Source organism: Engraulis encrasicolus, chromosome 1, assembly GCF_034702125.1.
Source record: "Engraulis encrasicolus isolate BLACKSEA-1 chromosome 1, IST_EnEncr_1.0, whole genome shotgun sequence".
NCBI classification, from domain to species: domain Eukaryota; kingdom Metazoa; phylum Chordata; class Actinopteri; order Clupeiformes; family Engraulidae; genus Engraulis; species Engraulis encrasicolus.
Window position 1 is genome coordinate 54,770,636 of NC_085857.1, and position 16,206 is coordinate 54,786,841.

The 16,206-nt window shown below is 42.5% G+C and overlaps 1 protein-coding gene across 1 annotated transcript; it reads left to right on the top strand.

Annotated features, from left to right (window-relative positions):
• The first annotated feature begins 199 nt into the window (after window positions 1-199).
• rnf11a (ring finger protein 11a) lies at window positions 200-4,053 on the top strand. Its single transcript, XM_063206194.1, has 3 exons — window positions 200-306; window positions 2,929-3,110; window positions 3,368-4,053. Exons 1-3 carry the CDS (start codon window positions 208-210, stop codon window positions 3,537-3,539), a joined length of 453 nt encoding a protein of 150 aa, XP_063062264.1. The 5' UTR covers window positions 200-207; the 3' UTR covers window positions 3,540-4,053.
• The last annotated feature ends 12,153 nt before the right edge of the window (window positions 4,054-16,206 follow it).

The following is a 16,206-nucleotide window of genomic DNA, read 5'->3' on the forward strand; positions in this document are numbered from 1 at the left end:
TTCATGATATGCTACCTTAGCAAAACGCAATACTTCGACCTCATTCTACAGTCAGTCAGCACGTATGTTTAAAGGTTAAATTGACAGCAATCTACGTGGATTTCAACTGCACTCCCGTGTCCTGTCGGGCTCCTATTTTTGGGGTTTTGGTGAAACGACTGTCCCAACCGCTGTTGTCGACCCACCACCACCACCTGGCCCATTCCAATGGGGAACTGCTTGTCCTCCCAGAGTGCGGATGATCTGTCGCTCCTGAACGACTCCGAGGGAGCCAGCCTACCCGGGGAGCCACCGCCTCCTTACCAGGTAGTGAAACGGGGCATATTATACGGGACTGACGGTGGAAGGGTGATGGAAAGTTACTGGCACACCATCCATGCAGCAGGCCTTTTGCAGGGGAGCATGTCTATGTTCCCACAGCCTATTGGTCCCTCACCACTAAGACTTAAACATTCATTTTTTTGGCCCATTGGTCCCACAGTTCCTGCTGCCAATGTTCCCACATTTCTCGAATTTATTGGGTCATTTCACGTGAAATCAGACACTTTGGGACCCGACCGACACAGATTTCAATCATACTTGCTGTGCCTGTTTAGTAACAAAGTAGCACCCCAGAACTGGATTTGTGTGAATCTGACATCAATATTAAGGGAGAAACAGACTAGCAAAGGTTTACATTTGAGGGTAGGACACTATACATTCAGCCTTGATTATATCAGTCAGTGTAAGTCACAAAAAACATGTCTGTGGTGTTATTTGAAAGCTCATTTCTGGCTTACAAGTTACACAAACAGCATGGAATACAACAACCCTCAGAATAAGAATGATCATAAATTGAAAAATTAAAAATTGAATATCAAAAAAACGTATATTTTAAAATGGCCAGTTCCTTGTCTAAACATAGCCTGCAATGTCATGAACAACACCTGAAATGCTGGTGTTTGGTTTTTTATTCATTCAGAGATAATGGCACTCAAAAACATGGCATCATACAAATCATCTAGTATGGTAATACCATAATGATATCACATGACAGCATGTCTATCGGAATATGTGAAGGATGGAGATGGTCCATGAGGGTAAAGTTCAGTTTCACCTCTCCAGTGCTCGTCATGCATTCTTCAACACATGCTAGCCAGTAGTTGCCATCATAGCTACAACATACCCTTTGATGCTTGAACATTTAGAAAATTGCTTTACTGAGCTTATTCTTTCAACCCTGCCTTCTCTCAATGCTGAAAATGGTCTAGCTTCCACTGTGTCCATTGACAATGGGCAGAAGCTGTGTAGTTTTTGAGTACCTGGATTAGGGACCGACGAGGGTGCAGGGCCCACCGGGAAAATGCCTGTTATGCCAGATGGCCAGTCCAGTCCTGTCCCTGACACTACTCTATTACTACTTCATGACAACTCATTTCAACCTTTATGTCCCATTATCTCTGAAATGAATAACAAACCAAACACCCCATTTTCAGGTGTTGTTTAGACCTTACAGGCTATGTTTCGACAATAAACCGGCCATTTTAAAATATACGTTTTTTTGATATTCAATTTGTAATTTTTCAATGCATCATAATTCATATTCTGAACGTTGTTGTATTCCATGCTGTGTGTGCAATTTGTAGAGCCAGAAAAGAGCTTTCAAACAAAACCTCAGACATCTTTTTGTGACTTAAACTGACTGATATAATCAAGGCTGAATGTATAGTGTCCTACTCTCATATGTAAACCTTTGCTAGTCTATTTCAATGCAGTTCTGGAGTGCTACCTTGCTACTAAAAAGGCACACCAAGTATGATTGAAATCCGGGTCGGTCGGGTCCCAAAGTGTCTGATTTCACGTGAAATGACCCAATTCAAATTTAGGCCCTGTTCCATGACTGGGAGAAAGACATTCTCTCTGTTCACTCGGAAATGTGGGAACATGGAGTTATCGAACATAGGGCATATGTTTGAATAATTTCTTAAAAATGTGGGAACATGAGGCAGCAGGAATAAGCTGTGGGACCATTGGGCTGTGCAACCAATGGGCTATGGGAACATAGATCTGACCCCACACCTTCATGGAGCAGACCTTTGCAGTCAGTTTATGCAGTCAGTTTATTGGAGGAGACTAGTGGTCTGACTACGGATGGCTTTGGAGATAATGCAGTTATTATGAATACACATTTGTCTACTACAAATAATGGCAGCATTACAGCTAACAGTGTTGTTTCCAGATCTTCATGCGTTGTTGTTGCATACAGTCCAAGATAGGGTTAGGGTAGATGAACGGGGCTAGTTTGTTTTATAATTATATAAAGGAAACGGTCACGGAAGACCTCTTCACGGTCACGGCTCTTCACAAGCTTCTTGAAGGCTAAAAGAGATGTCCCCTGCTCTTGCAGCCCCTGGTTGCTTGCTCCACCGTTGGCGCTGATCTTAACGCCAGCCAGTGTGAGCACTATAAATAGAGTGCTGCATGTACACATGATCAAGTCTTGCTTTCCCACGCCTAGCCTCTGATGCAGCACCTGGCTGGAAAGCAAAACCACAACTAGCAAAATGTCTGTACTGGATAAAACACGGCCTGAAGTCAGACAAAAGAATCTGAAAGAGGCAAGGCTGCACAGGTACAAAAGATATGAAGAAACATACAGGAGCAAGGGAAGTGTTTACAAGGGGACTGTTCAAGAGTTATGTTTAAGCAGTCATGGATAATAACTAATAGCTTGAGCGCAAAATCCAAAAGCTCAAGAGCAACAAGCAACAAGAGAAATTTTAGAGCGTTTTTTTTTTTAAGCGCAGACCTTACAACATAACTCTTTTGGATTGCATGACCTGGAGGAATCCTCAGCGTCTTACTGACGTGTGTGTGTGTGTTTGTGTGTGTGTGTGTGTGTGTGTGTGTGTGTGTGTGTGTTTGTGTGTGTGTGTGTGTGTGTGTCAGGAGCGCGTGCTGCCGCAGGTGGCTCCTGTGTTCCACCCGACCCCGTCTCAGCCACGGCTGGCGGCCCAGCTGACGGAGGAGGAGCAGATCAGGGTGGCCCAGCGCATCGGCCTCATCCAACACCTGCCCAGAGGCATATACCAGCCCTCGCAGGAGCAGCACCCAGAGAAGGTGCTCAAAGAGTGGGTATACCTTTCTCTCTACATACAGTATGCCATCTCTCCTCTCTCTGTCTCTCTCTGTCTCTCTCTCTCTCTCTCTCTCATATCCAACACCAGCCCTCGCAGGAGCAGCAGATACAGTCATTTTTACTGCTAAAAATGTCTATTTCCTTTTCAGGTGTGTGAGCTGAGGGATGTGTTTTGTCAGCTTCGAGTGTACGCATCTTACCTATTCTCTCTGTGTCTGTCTCGCTCTCTCTCTTTCTCTCCTCCACCAGGTGTGTGATCTGCATGATGGACTTTGAGATGGGGGATGAGGTGCGCTACCTGCCGTGCGTTCACACCTACCATGTGGACTGCATCGATGCCTGGCTCATGCGCTCCTTCACCTGTCCCTCCTGCCTCGAACCCGTGGACGCCGCCCTGCTCTGCTCCTACCAGACCAACTGACCTTTGACCTCTCAGCATTCACTATTGTCGTCTCTGATTGGTCAATACTCTACTACCAAGGTGTTTGATTGGACTGCACCGTAGATCTTTGATTGACAACTGGTTGCTGCACTCATTCACCTGTCCCTCCCGTGGACGCCGCGCTGCTCTGCTCCTACCAGACCAACTGACCATTCAACATTCTCATGTTTGATAGGTCGCCATCCCACAATCCTCTGCTGTAATTGGCCAATGCTCCACTACTCTCCTCTGTGATTTGACCGTATCTGCGGCAGCATGGCTGATGCGGCCCTTCACACCTGTCCCTCCTGCCTCGAACCCGTGGACGCCGCCCTGGTCTACTCCTTCCAGACCAACTGACCCTCTGAACCCTCAGACTCCTTTCAGAAGTCACTATTCTCATCTCTGATTGGCTGCCACCCCATCATTAAGAAAGCAGAGAATGTGCGCACATCAATGGCACAGGTGTTGGACGAAACTATGTAAATAACTGAAGTAAATGACTGTTAATTAACAGTGTTGCGGACATTTGTCATTTACTTGTGCCACCCCAATGTTCTCAGCTCTGATTGGCTAGTACTCAGCTGGGATTGGCTGCTACCCTGGTGTTTGACTGGACTGCACCGATGCCTGTCCCTCCCCCCTCCATTGAACCCATGGACGAACCACCACGAAGACCTTTCACCTTTTCACCTTTTCACCTTGTGTGCCCTCACAGCTGACAAACTGCTCCTGTTCAACACCCATAATCACCATCTCACCAACCAACCTTACACACTGCACCATCAATCACCACCTCACTAACCACCCTTACACACTGCACATTCTCACCCCTCACACCACAATGCACACATGTCCTTTTCAGCACCGCCAAATCCCAACCTCTCAACACCTTCACGTTCACCCTACATGTGACATTACATTATATTACACTCAACTGATTATTTTATCTAAAGCGACTTACAGATATTACAGGGTATTGATTACAGTCCCTAGAGCAGTGTGGGATTATGTGCCTTACTCAAGGGCACCTCAGCCATGGAGGGAGGAAGGGACTGAGTAAGGGTGGGAGTAAGGCTGCAACCCTGTGATCTACCACAATCCAACTCCTTAACCATTACACTTCGACTGCCCCCTAGTACTCTCAGCCCCACCCAACACCACATCCCCTCATGTGTCAGTCTGAAAACTGAAAAGGAAGGTGGCAGTCATCTTGGAAGCTTACAAGTTGTGGACGTCTCTGCCCTTCACTTCCTTAACCTATGAGCTTTTAAATCTTACCCTGAGGATGATGCACCCCCCCCCCCCACACACACACACACACACACACCACCACCACCACCACCACCACCACAACCCCCATTCTTGGTTTGCTACATCGAGGAGAAGATCAAAAAATGAAAGCTCCTTTCCAAGACACGTACAGCCTCATTTTTCTGTTTTGTTGCAACACCCCACAGCCCCAGAAAGTCATTTCTTGATACACGGAATCAAAGACGAGATGAACACAGTAAAATGAAAGCTCCCTTTCCAAATGAATCATTTCTGTAGGGGCAGTGCATGACCCCAACAGGGCAGTAAAGGTGGATGCTGATTGGACCAGTGTCATCACACAGCAGCCAATCAAATGTGTTTTTGATGGTTAGGGGGTGCCCACAGCTTGGATGTGCTATATTAGGCTGGCTTTACCAGACCACATTAATTACTTTGATGCCCTGGAGCACTTGTGAGGTGGGAGGAGTGAGCTCAGCTATGGGTTGAAGGGAGTCGACCTGATCTGACCAACCGCTGACAGTTGCCATTCATGACGTATGTTATTATGCGTTCGCTTATTGGCCGGCCACCTGGTAGCCGACTAAACCCTCCCCAGAGATGTAATTCAAAATGAATTGTCTGGCCTGTCGGGCTAAGGACATATTGGTTGGACAACAGACTTTGCAGCCGTGGAGTGGATAACGACACTGAACTTGTTCTTAGTGAACACATAGACAACATGTGCCATTATGTGTCCACATCAGAAAAAACCCCCGTAATCGACGAACAGTAACGGCACTGATTAGAACCGTTGACAGCCAATCAGGGCTGTCGGTGTTGGCGAGTGCTCCCTCAAGTGTGCTCCTGTAGTCTAAAAGATGTGCGTGATAGTGTGCCACATGACTGGCCTCTGTATGGCCAATAAGGACATCATACTAGGCAGAGTATACAGTAGCTGAATAGTGACATCATGGATCCATTTCAAACTAGTAAATCCTGCCCTCTCCTTTTGCTCGTGACCTCACTTCCGTGGAAAAAAGAAATTAAGTTTCTCCGCTGTCTGTCTAAGCACAACAACGTTGCCCCATCCAACATCCTGATTGCGAATGAGAAAATGCACTTTGAATTGTGCTTTTGTGAGATTGAATAAAACATCTATCGTCAATGCCGTCTTGCCTCGCACCACAAGGCTGCAAGGAAAAGGAGAGGACGGGAGTTACTGGATTGAGTTGGACCCTATATGTGAACGAGAAGACAGCAGGAAGTAATGTCAACAGGAAAAGACGTAGTCATTACAGGGTCATGACCCAAGAGTTTGCGTGTTTGAAGTGAAAATGTTTACGTTTTCTCTCTGTCAGACAAGATGTGACGAAATGTGACGTAATCGGACTTGGACTTAATTGGACATCACCGCGTCAAATCACTTGTAGGGATGTTTTTGTTTTGCGTGGTGGCGGTTTTTGGGGTCTTTTAGGACATTTTGGGACTTGGACATCAACCGCTGTTGTCCTACGCCCTGTCGTGCCATTGTACATTTGTCGTGGCTTACTTGTCAAAGGATTGGGAAAAAAGGCACTCAAGTCTACCCCAAATGTCTTCAGTTGCCATATATTAACACCATATGTAGGATCATTGATGTTTTTCACTTGCAAACTTAAGGTGGTGCAACTATAGCTAATAGCCAAAAAATATATAAATAGCTAAAGTATATTACATACATGTACATACACTTTAGGTAATCTATGGTTTTCTATGGTTGCACCCCCCTAACATCTGCTAGTGAAAAAAATGTCAATGGCCCGCAATCATTTTAGAGTTGTATGAACATTCTATTGCCATGACAACACCAATACAGTGTCAGACCCGAGTACAGATGTGCAATACTGGTGTTCCGATTAATATGAGGCTTACTGCACTTTCATTGGGTGATCATCATCACTTCCTCATCACCTTGGCCGGCCAATAGGCTGCCGGCACACGTTAAGCACAGGGGCCAGTGATTGGCTCACGCATCTGTCTGTTTCCAAATGGCTGTGAATGTCATTATTATTATTATTATTGTTATTATTAGGCTTGTTTTTGATGGAGCAGTGATGCTTTTGCTATGCAGTGCGCATGCGCACTTTGCCAATTTTTATGCATTCTGGTTTAGAACTGCATGCTCCATCAAAAACGAGCCCATTATTATTAATCTCTTGAAGCACAGGGCTCTTTACTCCAATGCAATGTCTTTACATTAATGAGAAAAATGTATAAATGGTAATCTTACGAAAATAGTAAAAAAAAAAAGAAAAAAGAAAGAGAATAGATTATTGAAAATAGAGGGGTTTTTTTTCTTCAGAAACGTGAGTTGTTGAACTGTTGTGTGCTTTAATTTCCATTTTACTTTTTTTCTTTTTCCTTTGCTGTTTCCTCTCTCTGTGTACAGTAGAGATGGGCATCCATGATGGCCTGATCTGTATAGTGTGTGTGTGTGTGTGCGTGCGCTTGTGTGCTTTTGCGCGTGTGTGCGTACGTGCGTGCGTGTGCAGGGTGTCCGCGGGGTTGTAAAAAGTATTAAAAGTTGATAAATTCAAAAGGCAAAATTTAATGGCCTTAAAAGTTGTAAATTTGCTTAAAAGGTATTATTTTTGAAAAATGAGCCATTATTTTTTCTTAGTTGAAGCATTGTGATTAAAAATTAAGAAGTTAGGTGAGACTTTTAGCCCAAAAGGTGTTGTTTTGACTCCCGACCCGCCTGTTTGGTGGGTGGAGTAATTAACCAGTGCTCTCCCTCATTCTCCTCCATGACTGAGATACCCGGAGCATGGTACCGTCCCGCCACACTGCTTCCTTTCGGGCGTCTTTTTGCAAAAAAATGTCTTGTTAAGACTCGCAATGAAGTGCCGTGATGGTTGTAAAAATGATCTAAAGGTAGTGAAAAAAGGTATTAAATGGTAGTAAATTTGACTTCAAATTGGTGTGTGTGTGTGTGTGTGTGTGTGTGTGTGTGTGTGTGTGTGTGTGTGTGTGCCATATAATACAAAAGTGAGTCCTCTCGTTTGCTCTGACCCTGACTGGACACTCTCTCTCTCACACACACACACAGACACACACACGCACGCACACACACACACACACACACACATTGAAGATGCCTATGTGAAATAAGTGATACGTGTTTTGTGCCTGCTTTGTTCCGTTTACATCTGCCCCGTCTCTCTCTCTCTCTCTCTCTCTCTCTCTCTCTCTCTCTCTCTCTCTCTCTCTCTCTCTTTCATACACATACATACACTCTCTTTCTCTCTCTCTCTCTCTCTCTCTCTCTCTCTCTCTCTCTCTCTCTCTCTCTCATATACACACACACACACACACACACACACACACACACTACGTTGCGCACCTTCTTAGTCACGTGTAATGATGCAGAGCCTATGCGAACTAGCTACGGGTTTTTCTCTCTCTCTCTCTCTCTCTCTCTCTCTCTCTCTCTCTCTCTCTCTATCTCTATCTCTATCTCTCTCAACTCGCGTACACAGCTAATACCTGAATTACTACAAAGGACTTGAGATAATTTATGTACTCTTTGCATGTTGTGTGTGTGAGGTGTGTGTGTGTGTGTGTGAGAGAGAGAGAGAGAGAGAGAGAGAGAGAGAGAGAGAGAGAGAGAGAGAGAGAGAGAGAGAGAGAGAGAGAGAGAGAGAGAGAGAGAGAGAGAGAGAGAGAGAGAGAGAGAGAGAGGATTGTGCCTGTGTGGTGAGTAATATCTCAGTAGACTACAGTGTGTTAGTTTGATGTCTTCGAGGTGTTTACATTGTGGTGTAGGGGTCATTAGTGTCTGGTGTGAGTAATTATATTATAACTTAGGCCAGAGCCATGGAAGTGAGTTAGGTTAACCCCATTGACCTCCATGTTCCATTTTTGTAAGATGGCGGCACATGGAACCTTTGACACAAAAATCGCCATTGACATAGTTCCAAAGCAGTTCCAGGAAGTGAGCATACAACACAAAAATTGTAGTGAACTTAAATGTAATACATTTTCTTTAATTAATTTTTACTTCATCTTAAATTCCCTTCTGAGTTAGTCTCCAGCAAAAAGAAAGCTGCTTCCTAGAGCTATTTCAGTATACGTGAATGAATCATGTCGCCAATGGACTTCCTGTAACCTGGTTGTCACAACTCTGTAATCCATGGCTCTGGCTTACTGCCTCTTCCTCCTTCCTCATGTAGGGTGCCAATCAATTTCGTTCCTCCACTCGTTTCCACCTGCCTGCCTATGGCATCACAATATCAGATGCGGTCAAACATCTTAGAGTACGATAAATCAAATTCAATGCAAAGGAGTGTGCTCAAGTTCTATCTCCTAAGGGGGCGTTGTCCCCTCCTTCTTCTTCTCTTTCTGTGGCATTTGGTGGCAGCTTGCATATGAGTAAGATGTGCATTACCGCCATCTACAGTGCTAAGTGAACTCCATTTATTTGTTAAATTGGTTAACCTGACATCACACAGATCACAGAAAAGTACGGGCTTGATTTATCTTACGACAAGATGTTTGGCTCACATCTCAATCCAATATGCTATCTCTGCTTCAATTGGCTGATACCCTATAGGCTATAGTATACTATTCTCAACTGTAATTGCCTGCAGCTCTACTATTGTCTGCTCTTATTCGTGGATTCGACACCCTACCTTGGGTCTGATTGGTCAATTCCCTACTATTTCTGATGTCTTAAAGCCAGACAGTGTGAGCTTTGACAGCAGCTTACATGCTCCCCAATCAGGGCCCATCTTCTAACTGTAATGTGTGCTGTAATGGTTTATTCAAAACTAAAATGTATTTACAAAGACCTGCCAAAAATGACTAATACCATTGTACTGTAGCCAGTAATGTATTATTGATATAAAAAGGATCATTAGAAAAGCCACCAAAAGTCTCTGTATCTGTAGCTTTTATTCAGCTATATACTCATGACATTTGGAGTCTCATCTTGGGATAGCTGTACTGTACCCTCGCACCACGTCAGTGACTGAAAGAAAACTTTGCTGTTTACGACAATCAGAACCTTTCAAAGCTTCTTGTTTCTTTCTTTTTGTTTGTTTCTTTGTTTTTTAATTCCTGTGTGTGCGTGTGTGACCTTTGATTTTGTTGAAGCTGGAATGCCAAGTGCTAGATTCGATTCAGATGAAGAGTCTAAACTATTAAAATGAATAAATAAAAAATAATATAAAACCATTACTGTGTGCAGTGTGATAGGTGTTTTGGAATAAATAGAATCATATAAAACCATAACCGTGAGTGTGTGTGTGCACGCTAAGTAGCCTGTTTAATGACAGATGTGTAGGCCTAAAGTTGGACTGGATACAACAATTCAACAGACACCACAGGCGATTTGTTTTTGTGTTTAGATCTTAGTCATTGACCCTAGAATAGTAAGACACTAGGTTATATTAAAAAATATGTTCACTGTCTACCAAAACAAAGATATCAGGTCGCTACAGCACATACAGTGCCCTCCATAATTATTGGCACCCCTGGTTGAGATGTGTTAAAAGCCTTAAAATAAATTCAGTGTTTATTGCAGAAGAATACTGTCACACTGAAAATTTTAGGAAAATGTAGCCTTCAACTCAAATGAATTGTAGGAAAAAAAAAAAATCCCTGGCTAAAAAATAATTATTTTTCATTAAATCACCTGTTCCACAATTATTGGCACCCTTAACAATTCCCAGGAAATAAATATAATTGAAGCATTTCTGTCATTTCTACAGTAGTTTACAAAGTTTACCAGAGTATGTAATTAGTAATTCATCACTTCCTGTTTCCCTGGGGTATAACTATAACGTGACACCGAGGCCATTTCTCTTATCCACTCTTAACCTTTAAGAGTGTGGGTTTTTGAGCATTCTATAAAAAGAACGTGTTCTATAACAATGCAAGATTCTACAATTCCATATTGTATTGAATGACGCCCAGAATTCTATAGATCTTTCACTGCCCGATCATTCCCGTCACACCGGTGTGACGGTACACTCTTAAAGGTTAAACATGGGAAAGACAAAGGATACAGCATACAAGTGAGGGAGATGTGCGTCGACCTTCACAGGTCAGGCAGAGGCTACAAGAAGATTGCCACTCAACTGCAGCTGCCCATATCTACTGTGAGAGGAATAATTAAGAAGTTCAAAACAACTGGAACAGTGGTAAACAAGCCTGGACGAGGACCCAAGTTTATTTTGCCACCACGCACAGTGAGGAGGATGGTAAGAGAAATCAAAATATCTCCAAAGCTCACTGTTACAGAATTACAACAAATGGTAGCATCCTGGGGTCACAAAGTCTCCAAATCAACCATCAGGCGCTGTCTACACGCCAACAAGCTGTTTGGGAGGCATGCACGGAGAAAACCTTTCCTCACTCACAGTCATAAACGCAAACGTCTGGAGTTCGCCCAGCGGTATTGGGGCTTCAACTGGGACCGTGTGCTTTGGTCAGATGAGACCAAGATTGAGCTTTTTGGCAACAAACACTCTAAGTGGGTCTGGCGTGCCACGAAAGATGCGCATGCTGAAAAGCACCTCATACCCACTGTGAAGTATGGGGGTGGGTCAGTGATGCTGTGGGGCTGTTTCGCTTCCAAAGGCCCTGGGAAGCTTGTTAGGGTGCATGGCATCATGAATGCTTTGAAATACCAGGACATTTTAAATCAAAATCTGTTGCCCTCTGCCAAAAAGCTGAAGATGGGTCGTCACTGGGTCTTTCAGCAAGACAATGACCCTAAACATATGGCCAAATCTACACAGAAATGATTAACCAGACACAAAATCAAGCTCCTCCCATCGGCAGTGGTGGACAGTAACGAAGTAAATACTGTACTTAAGTAACAATTTCATACTTTCATACTTTACTCAAGTATTTTTATTTGGTAAGACTTTATACTTTTACTTCACTACATTTCAAAGCGAAATTTAGTACTTTCACTTCGTTACATTTACAGAAACACTCGTTCCTTACTCGTTCCTTTTTTTTAGGCGATACACGGCAGGTGAATTAGGCCTAATTCATTTTTTAATGCCCTGATCAAATGAAATCTGAGATTGTGTGAAGAAAGTGAAACTGAATCCGATTGGCAGACTCAGAGATTCGCCATTGTGATTGGTTGTAATGTGTCACGTGACAACAAGCTCTACTGTACAGATTTAGTTTTAGAAGGAAAGCGAGCAGAGCAAGACCACTGATGTGCCCACTGTTGCGTCTTGCGAGACGAATTGAAATAAGAAGAAACGCCAACGGTACTTTCTAGTAACACGCGGAAAGCACAGCAAATCAATAAAGCAGGCGACAATAACGTTGTTAGAGGGTATTCATCGTTGTGTGAGGGGGGAGAGGTTTAGCTCGCAGGCTGCACTCGCCTGACAAGACGAAATTTGTCAGATAGGCTTCGCGTTTGAACTGAATAATCAGCGAATTGATACTTAATGTAGGCCCTACTGCTTATTTGACTTACTGTGTTATATCTGTGTTATGGCTTACAATAGAGTCACATAATTGCCGCTTTTGTAGCGTGTTGGTTTCTTGAGTCAAGTACACAGGATGCCTAAATGCTTATTCCAAACCATCCAGACGGACAACTCCGTGAGCATTCTTTCCCCTCAATACATTGCAGTATTTTCTGAAGTAGTTGGGGATATCAATTAGTTAGGCCTACTTGTCTAATAGACTCCCCTGTCACCAAAAATGATTTGCTTCAACTTTATGGAAAAGAGGCTTGTGTAAAGGGTTTGTATCTTTACATGAGGATTGGCATGCCCACCATATGTTGCAAAGTGAGGCTACATGCAACATGTATCCTTGCAACATGTAGGCCTATCCTTTCCCTTAAGTCAGGGCTACAGTGGATATGTGGCAATACCACTAAAGTGAGATTGTAAAAAACAACAGTAACAAAGTAAAAAAAAAAAAAGTGGACTTTGGCTAAATATTGGCCCAGTGATGTGCACAGGCACAAAAGGCTTTTTCATGATCAGACAGATAAGTGTTCCAATTAAGTTGTATCAAGTAGGCTATTGCAAATCATTGGCATCTAGCAAATAGAGACCATTACAAGTAGGCCTATATGAAGATGTTCCTATCTTTAAAGGTAGCTTAGAATCACAAGAAGTCTGTTTGTCCATACATAGGCCTAAGCCAACCTTAACATAACCAAACACTACATAAGACGAAGAAGAAGAAGAAGAAGAAGAAGAAGAAGAAGAGGTCTACCAAAACCATAATTATAACAAAAATTAAACATAAAGTACTTTATTGGCTACTCTAACTCCTTGCTGTCACAAATAAGTAGGCATATACTGGACTGTAGGCCTACGGCTGGGGGGTATTATAGTAGTTGTTCTAATAGGCATATAACCAATTTCAGCCTAATCATTCTTAATATTAATGGCCCTTTCATGTGTTCTTTTGGGCATGTTAGAGTCAGTATTAAATGTTTAGAGAGGTGAAAATGAACTTCTGATGCTATAACATCCATGGACTTACTCCACAGTGTTTCTGAGGCCTGTTATGGCCTAGTTCTAACATGTTGGTATAGCCTATGCAATTATTATTTATATGTAATTAGTTATGACCAAACTAGGCCTACAACACTTACATATTAAAATTGCACCAAAGGCTTCATTTTTAAGTTTTTACTTTTTACTTTTAGTACTTAAGTATTTTTGACGGCAGATACTTTTGTACTTCTACTCAAGTAAAAAAGTGAGGTGAATACTTTTACTTTTACTTGAGTAGTTTTCAATGCAAGGTAACTGTACTTTTACTCAAGTACATAACTGGTGTACTTCGTCCACCACTGTCCCATGGCCATCTCAGTCCCCAGACCTCAACCCCATTGAGAACCTGTGGGGTGAGCTGAAGAGGAGAGTACAGAGGAGAGGACCCAGGTCTCTGGATGATTTAGAGAGATTCTGCAAAGAGGAATGGCAAGAAGATCCCTCTTTCTGTCTTTTCCCATCTTGTGAAACATTATAGGAGAAGATTAGGTGCTGTTTTGTTGGCAAAAGGGGGTTGTACAAAATATTAACAACAGGGGTGCTAATAATTGTGACACACATTATTTGATGTCAAATAATTATTTCTTTATGTGGGATTTTTTCCCCACTGAATAAATGCACTTGTATTGAAGGTTGGATTTTTCTCTTTTTTTCCATTAATGTCCCATATTATTTAGAGAAAAATAATAATAATTGGAAGCTAAAAAACACATCTCAGCCAGGGGTGCCAATAATAATGGAAGGCGCTGTATGATTAGAAGTTTAGAACAGCCACTTTGTTAATCTAGATTTATTGTTAAGATGCATTTTTTCTTATCTAATTACCATTAATACATATAGGCACTATTGGTGTATGTATTGGTAGGAGCGGACGGTAATGTTCATAACAACTTTCTGAACTCCAATGTTCATAATGATAAAATTGCCCCCCTCCCTTTTTGTAATCTGGACATCATAGCCTATTGTAATTGACCAGCCTCCCCTGTTTGACAGACTGCCAGCCACCACTGTGTAGTAGTAGGATGGTAATGATAGGGGCGCTAATGTTCAAAACAATTTTACTGACAGTAGTTAGTTAAATAACCCATAACATCAGGCTGTACATAGATTAACAGTTTAATATAGGTCTGTGGATGTACGGCCCTGCAGGTTATAATGCCATCTGCTGGGCGGGGAGTGCACTATACCACACATTCCTCTTTCTGTAGAATGAATTCTGTGTTGTAAAGTAGCCTATTAGCACCATCTTGTGGCGTGCCTTTATACTGCAGCTCTGATACTTCTCAAGTTGGGGTGGCTATACCATCAGTGTAGGGATGTTTCATCTCTTTGCGCAGCGCCTATGTTATAACCTCACCAAAATTGTAATCCGTGAAGTCACTCGTTTTCTGGCAGGGACTCGCTTTTTGGCACGACACCGGACAAGAAGACTTAGCCAAATGCCTGATAGCACTATAGTTCAAAAATTGTGAAGAATTAACGGCATATTCACTATTTAAACGCCATGTCTTCTGAACTTGAAACGTGGCGGAACAATTGCACACATGGTCCCAGGGTGAAACACTGATAGGGCCCCCATACGGCCTGTCATGGTCAAAATAGAGTCCCCAACAACAATACAGGAGGGCCCTGGGCCCAGGGGCAAATGCCCTGCTTGCCCCGCCTGTAGATCCGGCCCCGGTGCAATGATATTAACAACAAATGAAACAAGGCGATTTCCAAGGATTTCCAAGTAGCCTATAGGCTACTCTCAAGCTGGCATAACAATCAACGAATGCAGCAAGTCCTGCAACGGTTGCGCAATGAAATGAAATAATGGAACTGGTTGCTGTATCCGTAATTTCCAGGAATACAATACGAAGGGAAGTAGGCAACTATGTCGCAATTCAAGTACTTTTTCCAAATGGTAATATCTGAGTATTTGTGTCAGATTTGATGCTTATATCATAATTTGAACAATTATTTTCAGTTTCTGCTGCAGTATTCCTGCAGTGGCCATCATGGAAAATGGGAGGAGACTGTGAATTTCAAATGGCCCATGTTTACAAAAGGTGGTGGATCATTATTTGGACCATTATTTTAGTTGGCTTGTCTCTTGCCGTATCTCACAGGTCTTTGTGGTGGACATCTGGGGAAATGGGGAAGCCATCTTGAGTTTCAAATGGCACACTTGCTATTTTAAGAGGGTATGTCTGAGGTATGCCACGCTTGATGCTTGTATCACTGCTTGAAAATTGTTTCAGTTGCCTATTTAGGCTGTTTAGTGGCATTTTAAATACTTAAAGGGACACTGTGCAGGAAATGGTCAAAAAAGGTACTGCAACTATGCTGCTAATTGAAACTAGGCTCCCTATTGCCAAATTTGATCTTTACATGAAAGTTTACTAAGTAATAAACAAATATTTTCTAGTATGGTCCAATTACAGTCATTTTTGCAGCTAAAAATGGCTGTTTTAGGAAATTCAAAATGGCGGACCATGGAGAAGATCCCCCTTTTCATGTATGAAAAGTGCAATTTTTCCAGTCATAATGAATACTTAGAATTTGATGGTGATGGTAAGTATTCATGAAAAAGGTAACATTAGTGAGTGGGCTGCTTGAATTCTGGAAATAAGCAACTAAAAATCTCACACAGTGTCCCTTTAATTGTGACAGAATCAGTTTTTCATTGTTTACCTCAATAAAATTCAAGTTGACATAACTATACAGTAGAATGTAAATTGTAATGTAAATGTTTAACAGTGCACTGTGTAATATTTGTAGTTGTTTATTCATGCTAAAAAATGTTTTTCATTGAATACCTACTACCACCAATTCTAAGTATTCGTTATGACTGGGAAATTTGCACTTTTCATAGGCCTACATGAAAATATCTTCTCCATTTT

What these genes read in the sequence shown, in the direction of transcription:
- rnf11a (XM_063206194.1), top strand. Translation starts at nt 208, where the DNA reads ATGGGGAACTGCTTGTCCTCCCAGAGTGCGGATGATCTGTCGCTCCTG. An exon ending in AGCCACCGCCTCCTTACCAG is followed by an intron (nt 307 to 2,928) that starts GTAGTGAAACGG and finishes TGTGTGTGTCAG; the next exon opens with GAGCGCGTGCTGCCGCAGGT. An exon ending in CCAGAGAAGGTGCTCAAAGA is followed by an intron (nt 3,111 to 3,367) that starts GTGGGTATACCT and finishes CTCCTCCACCAG; the next exon opens with GTGTGTGATCTGCATGATGG.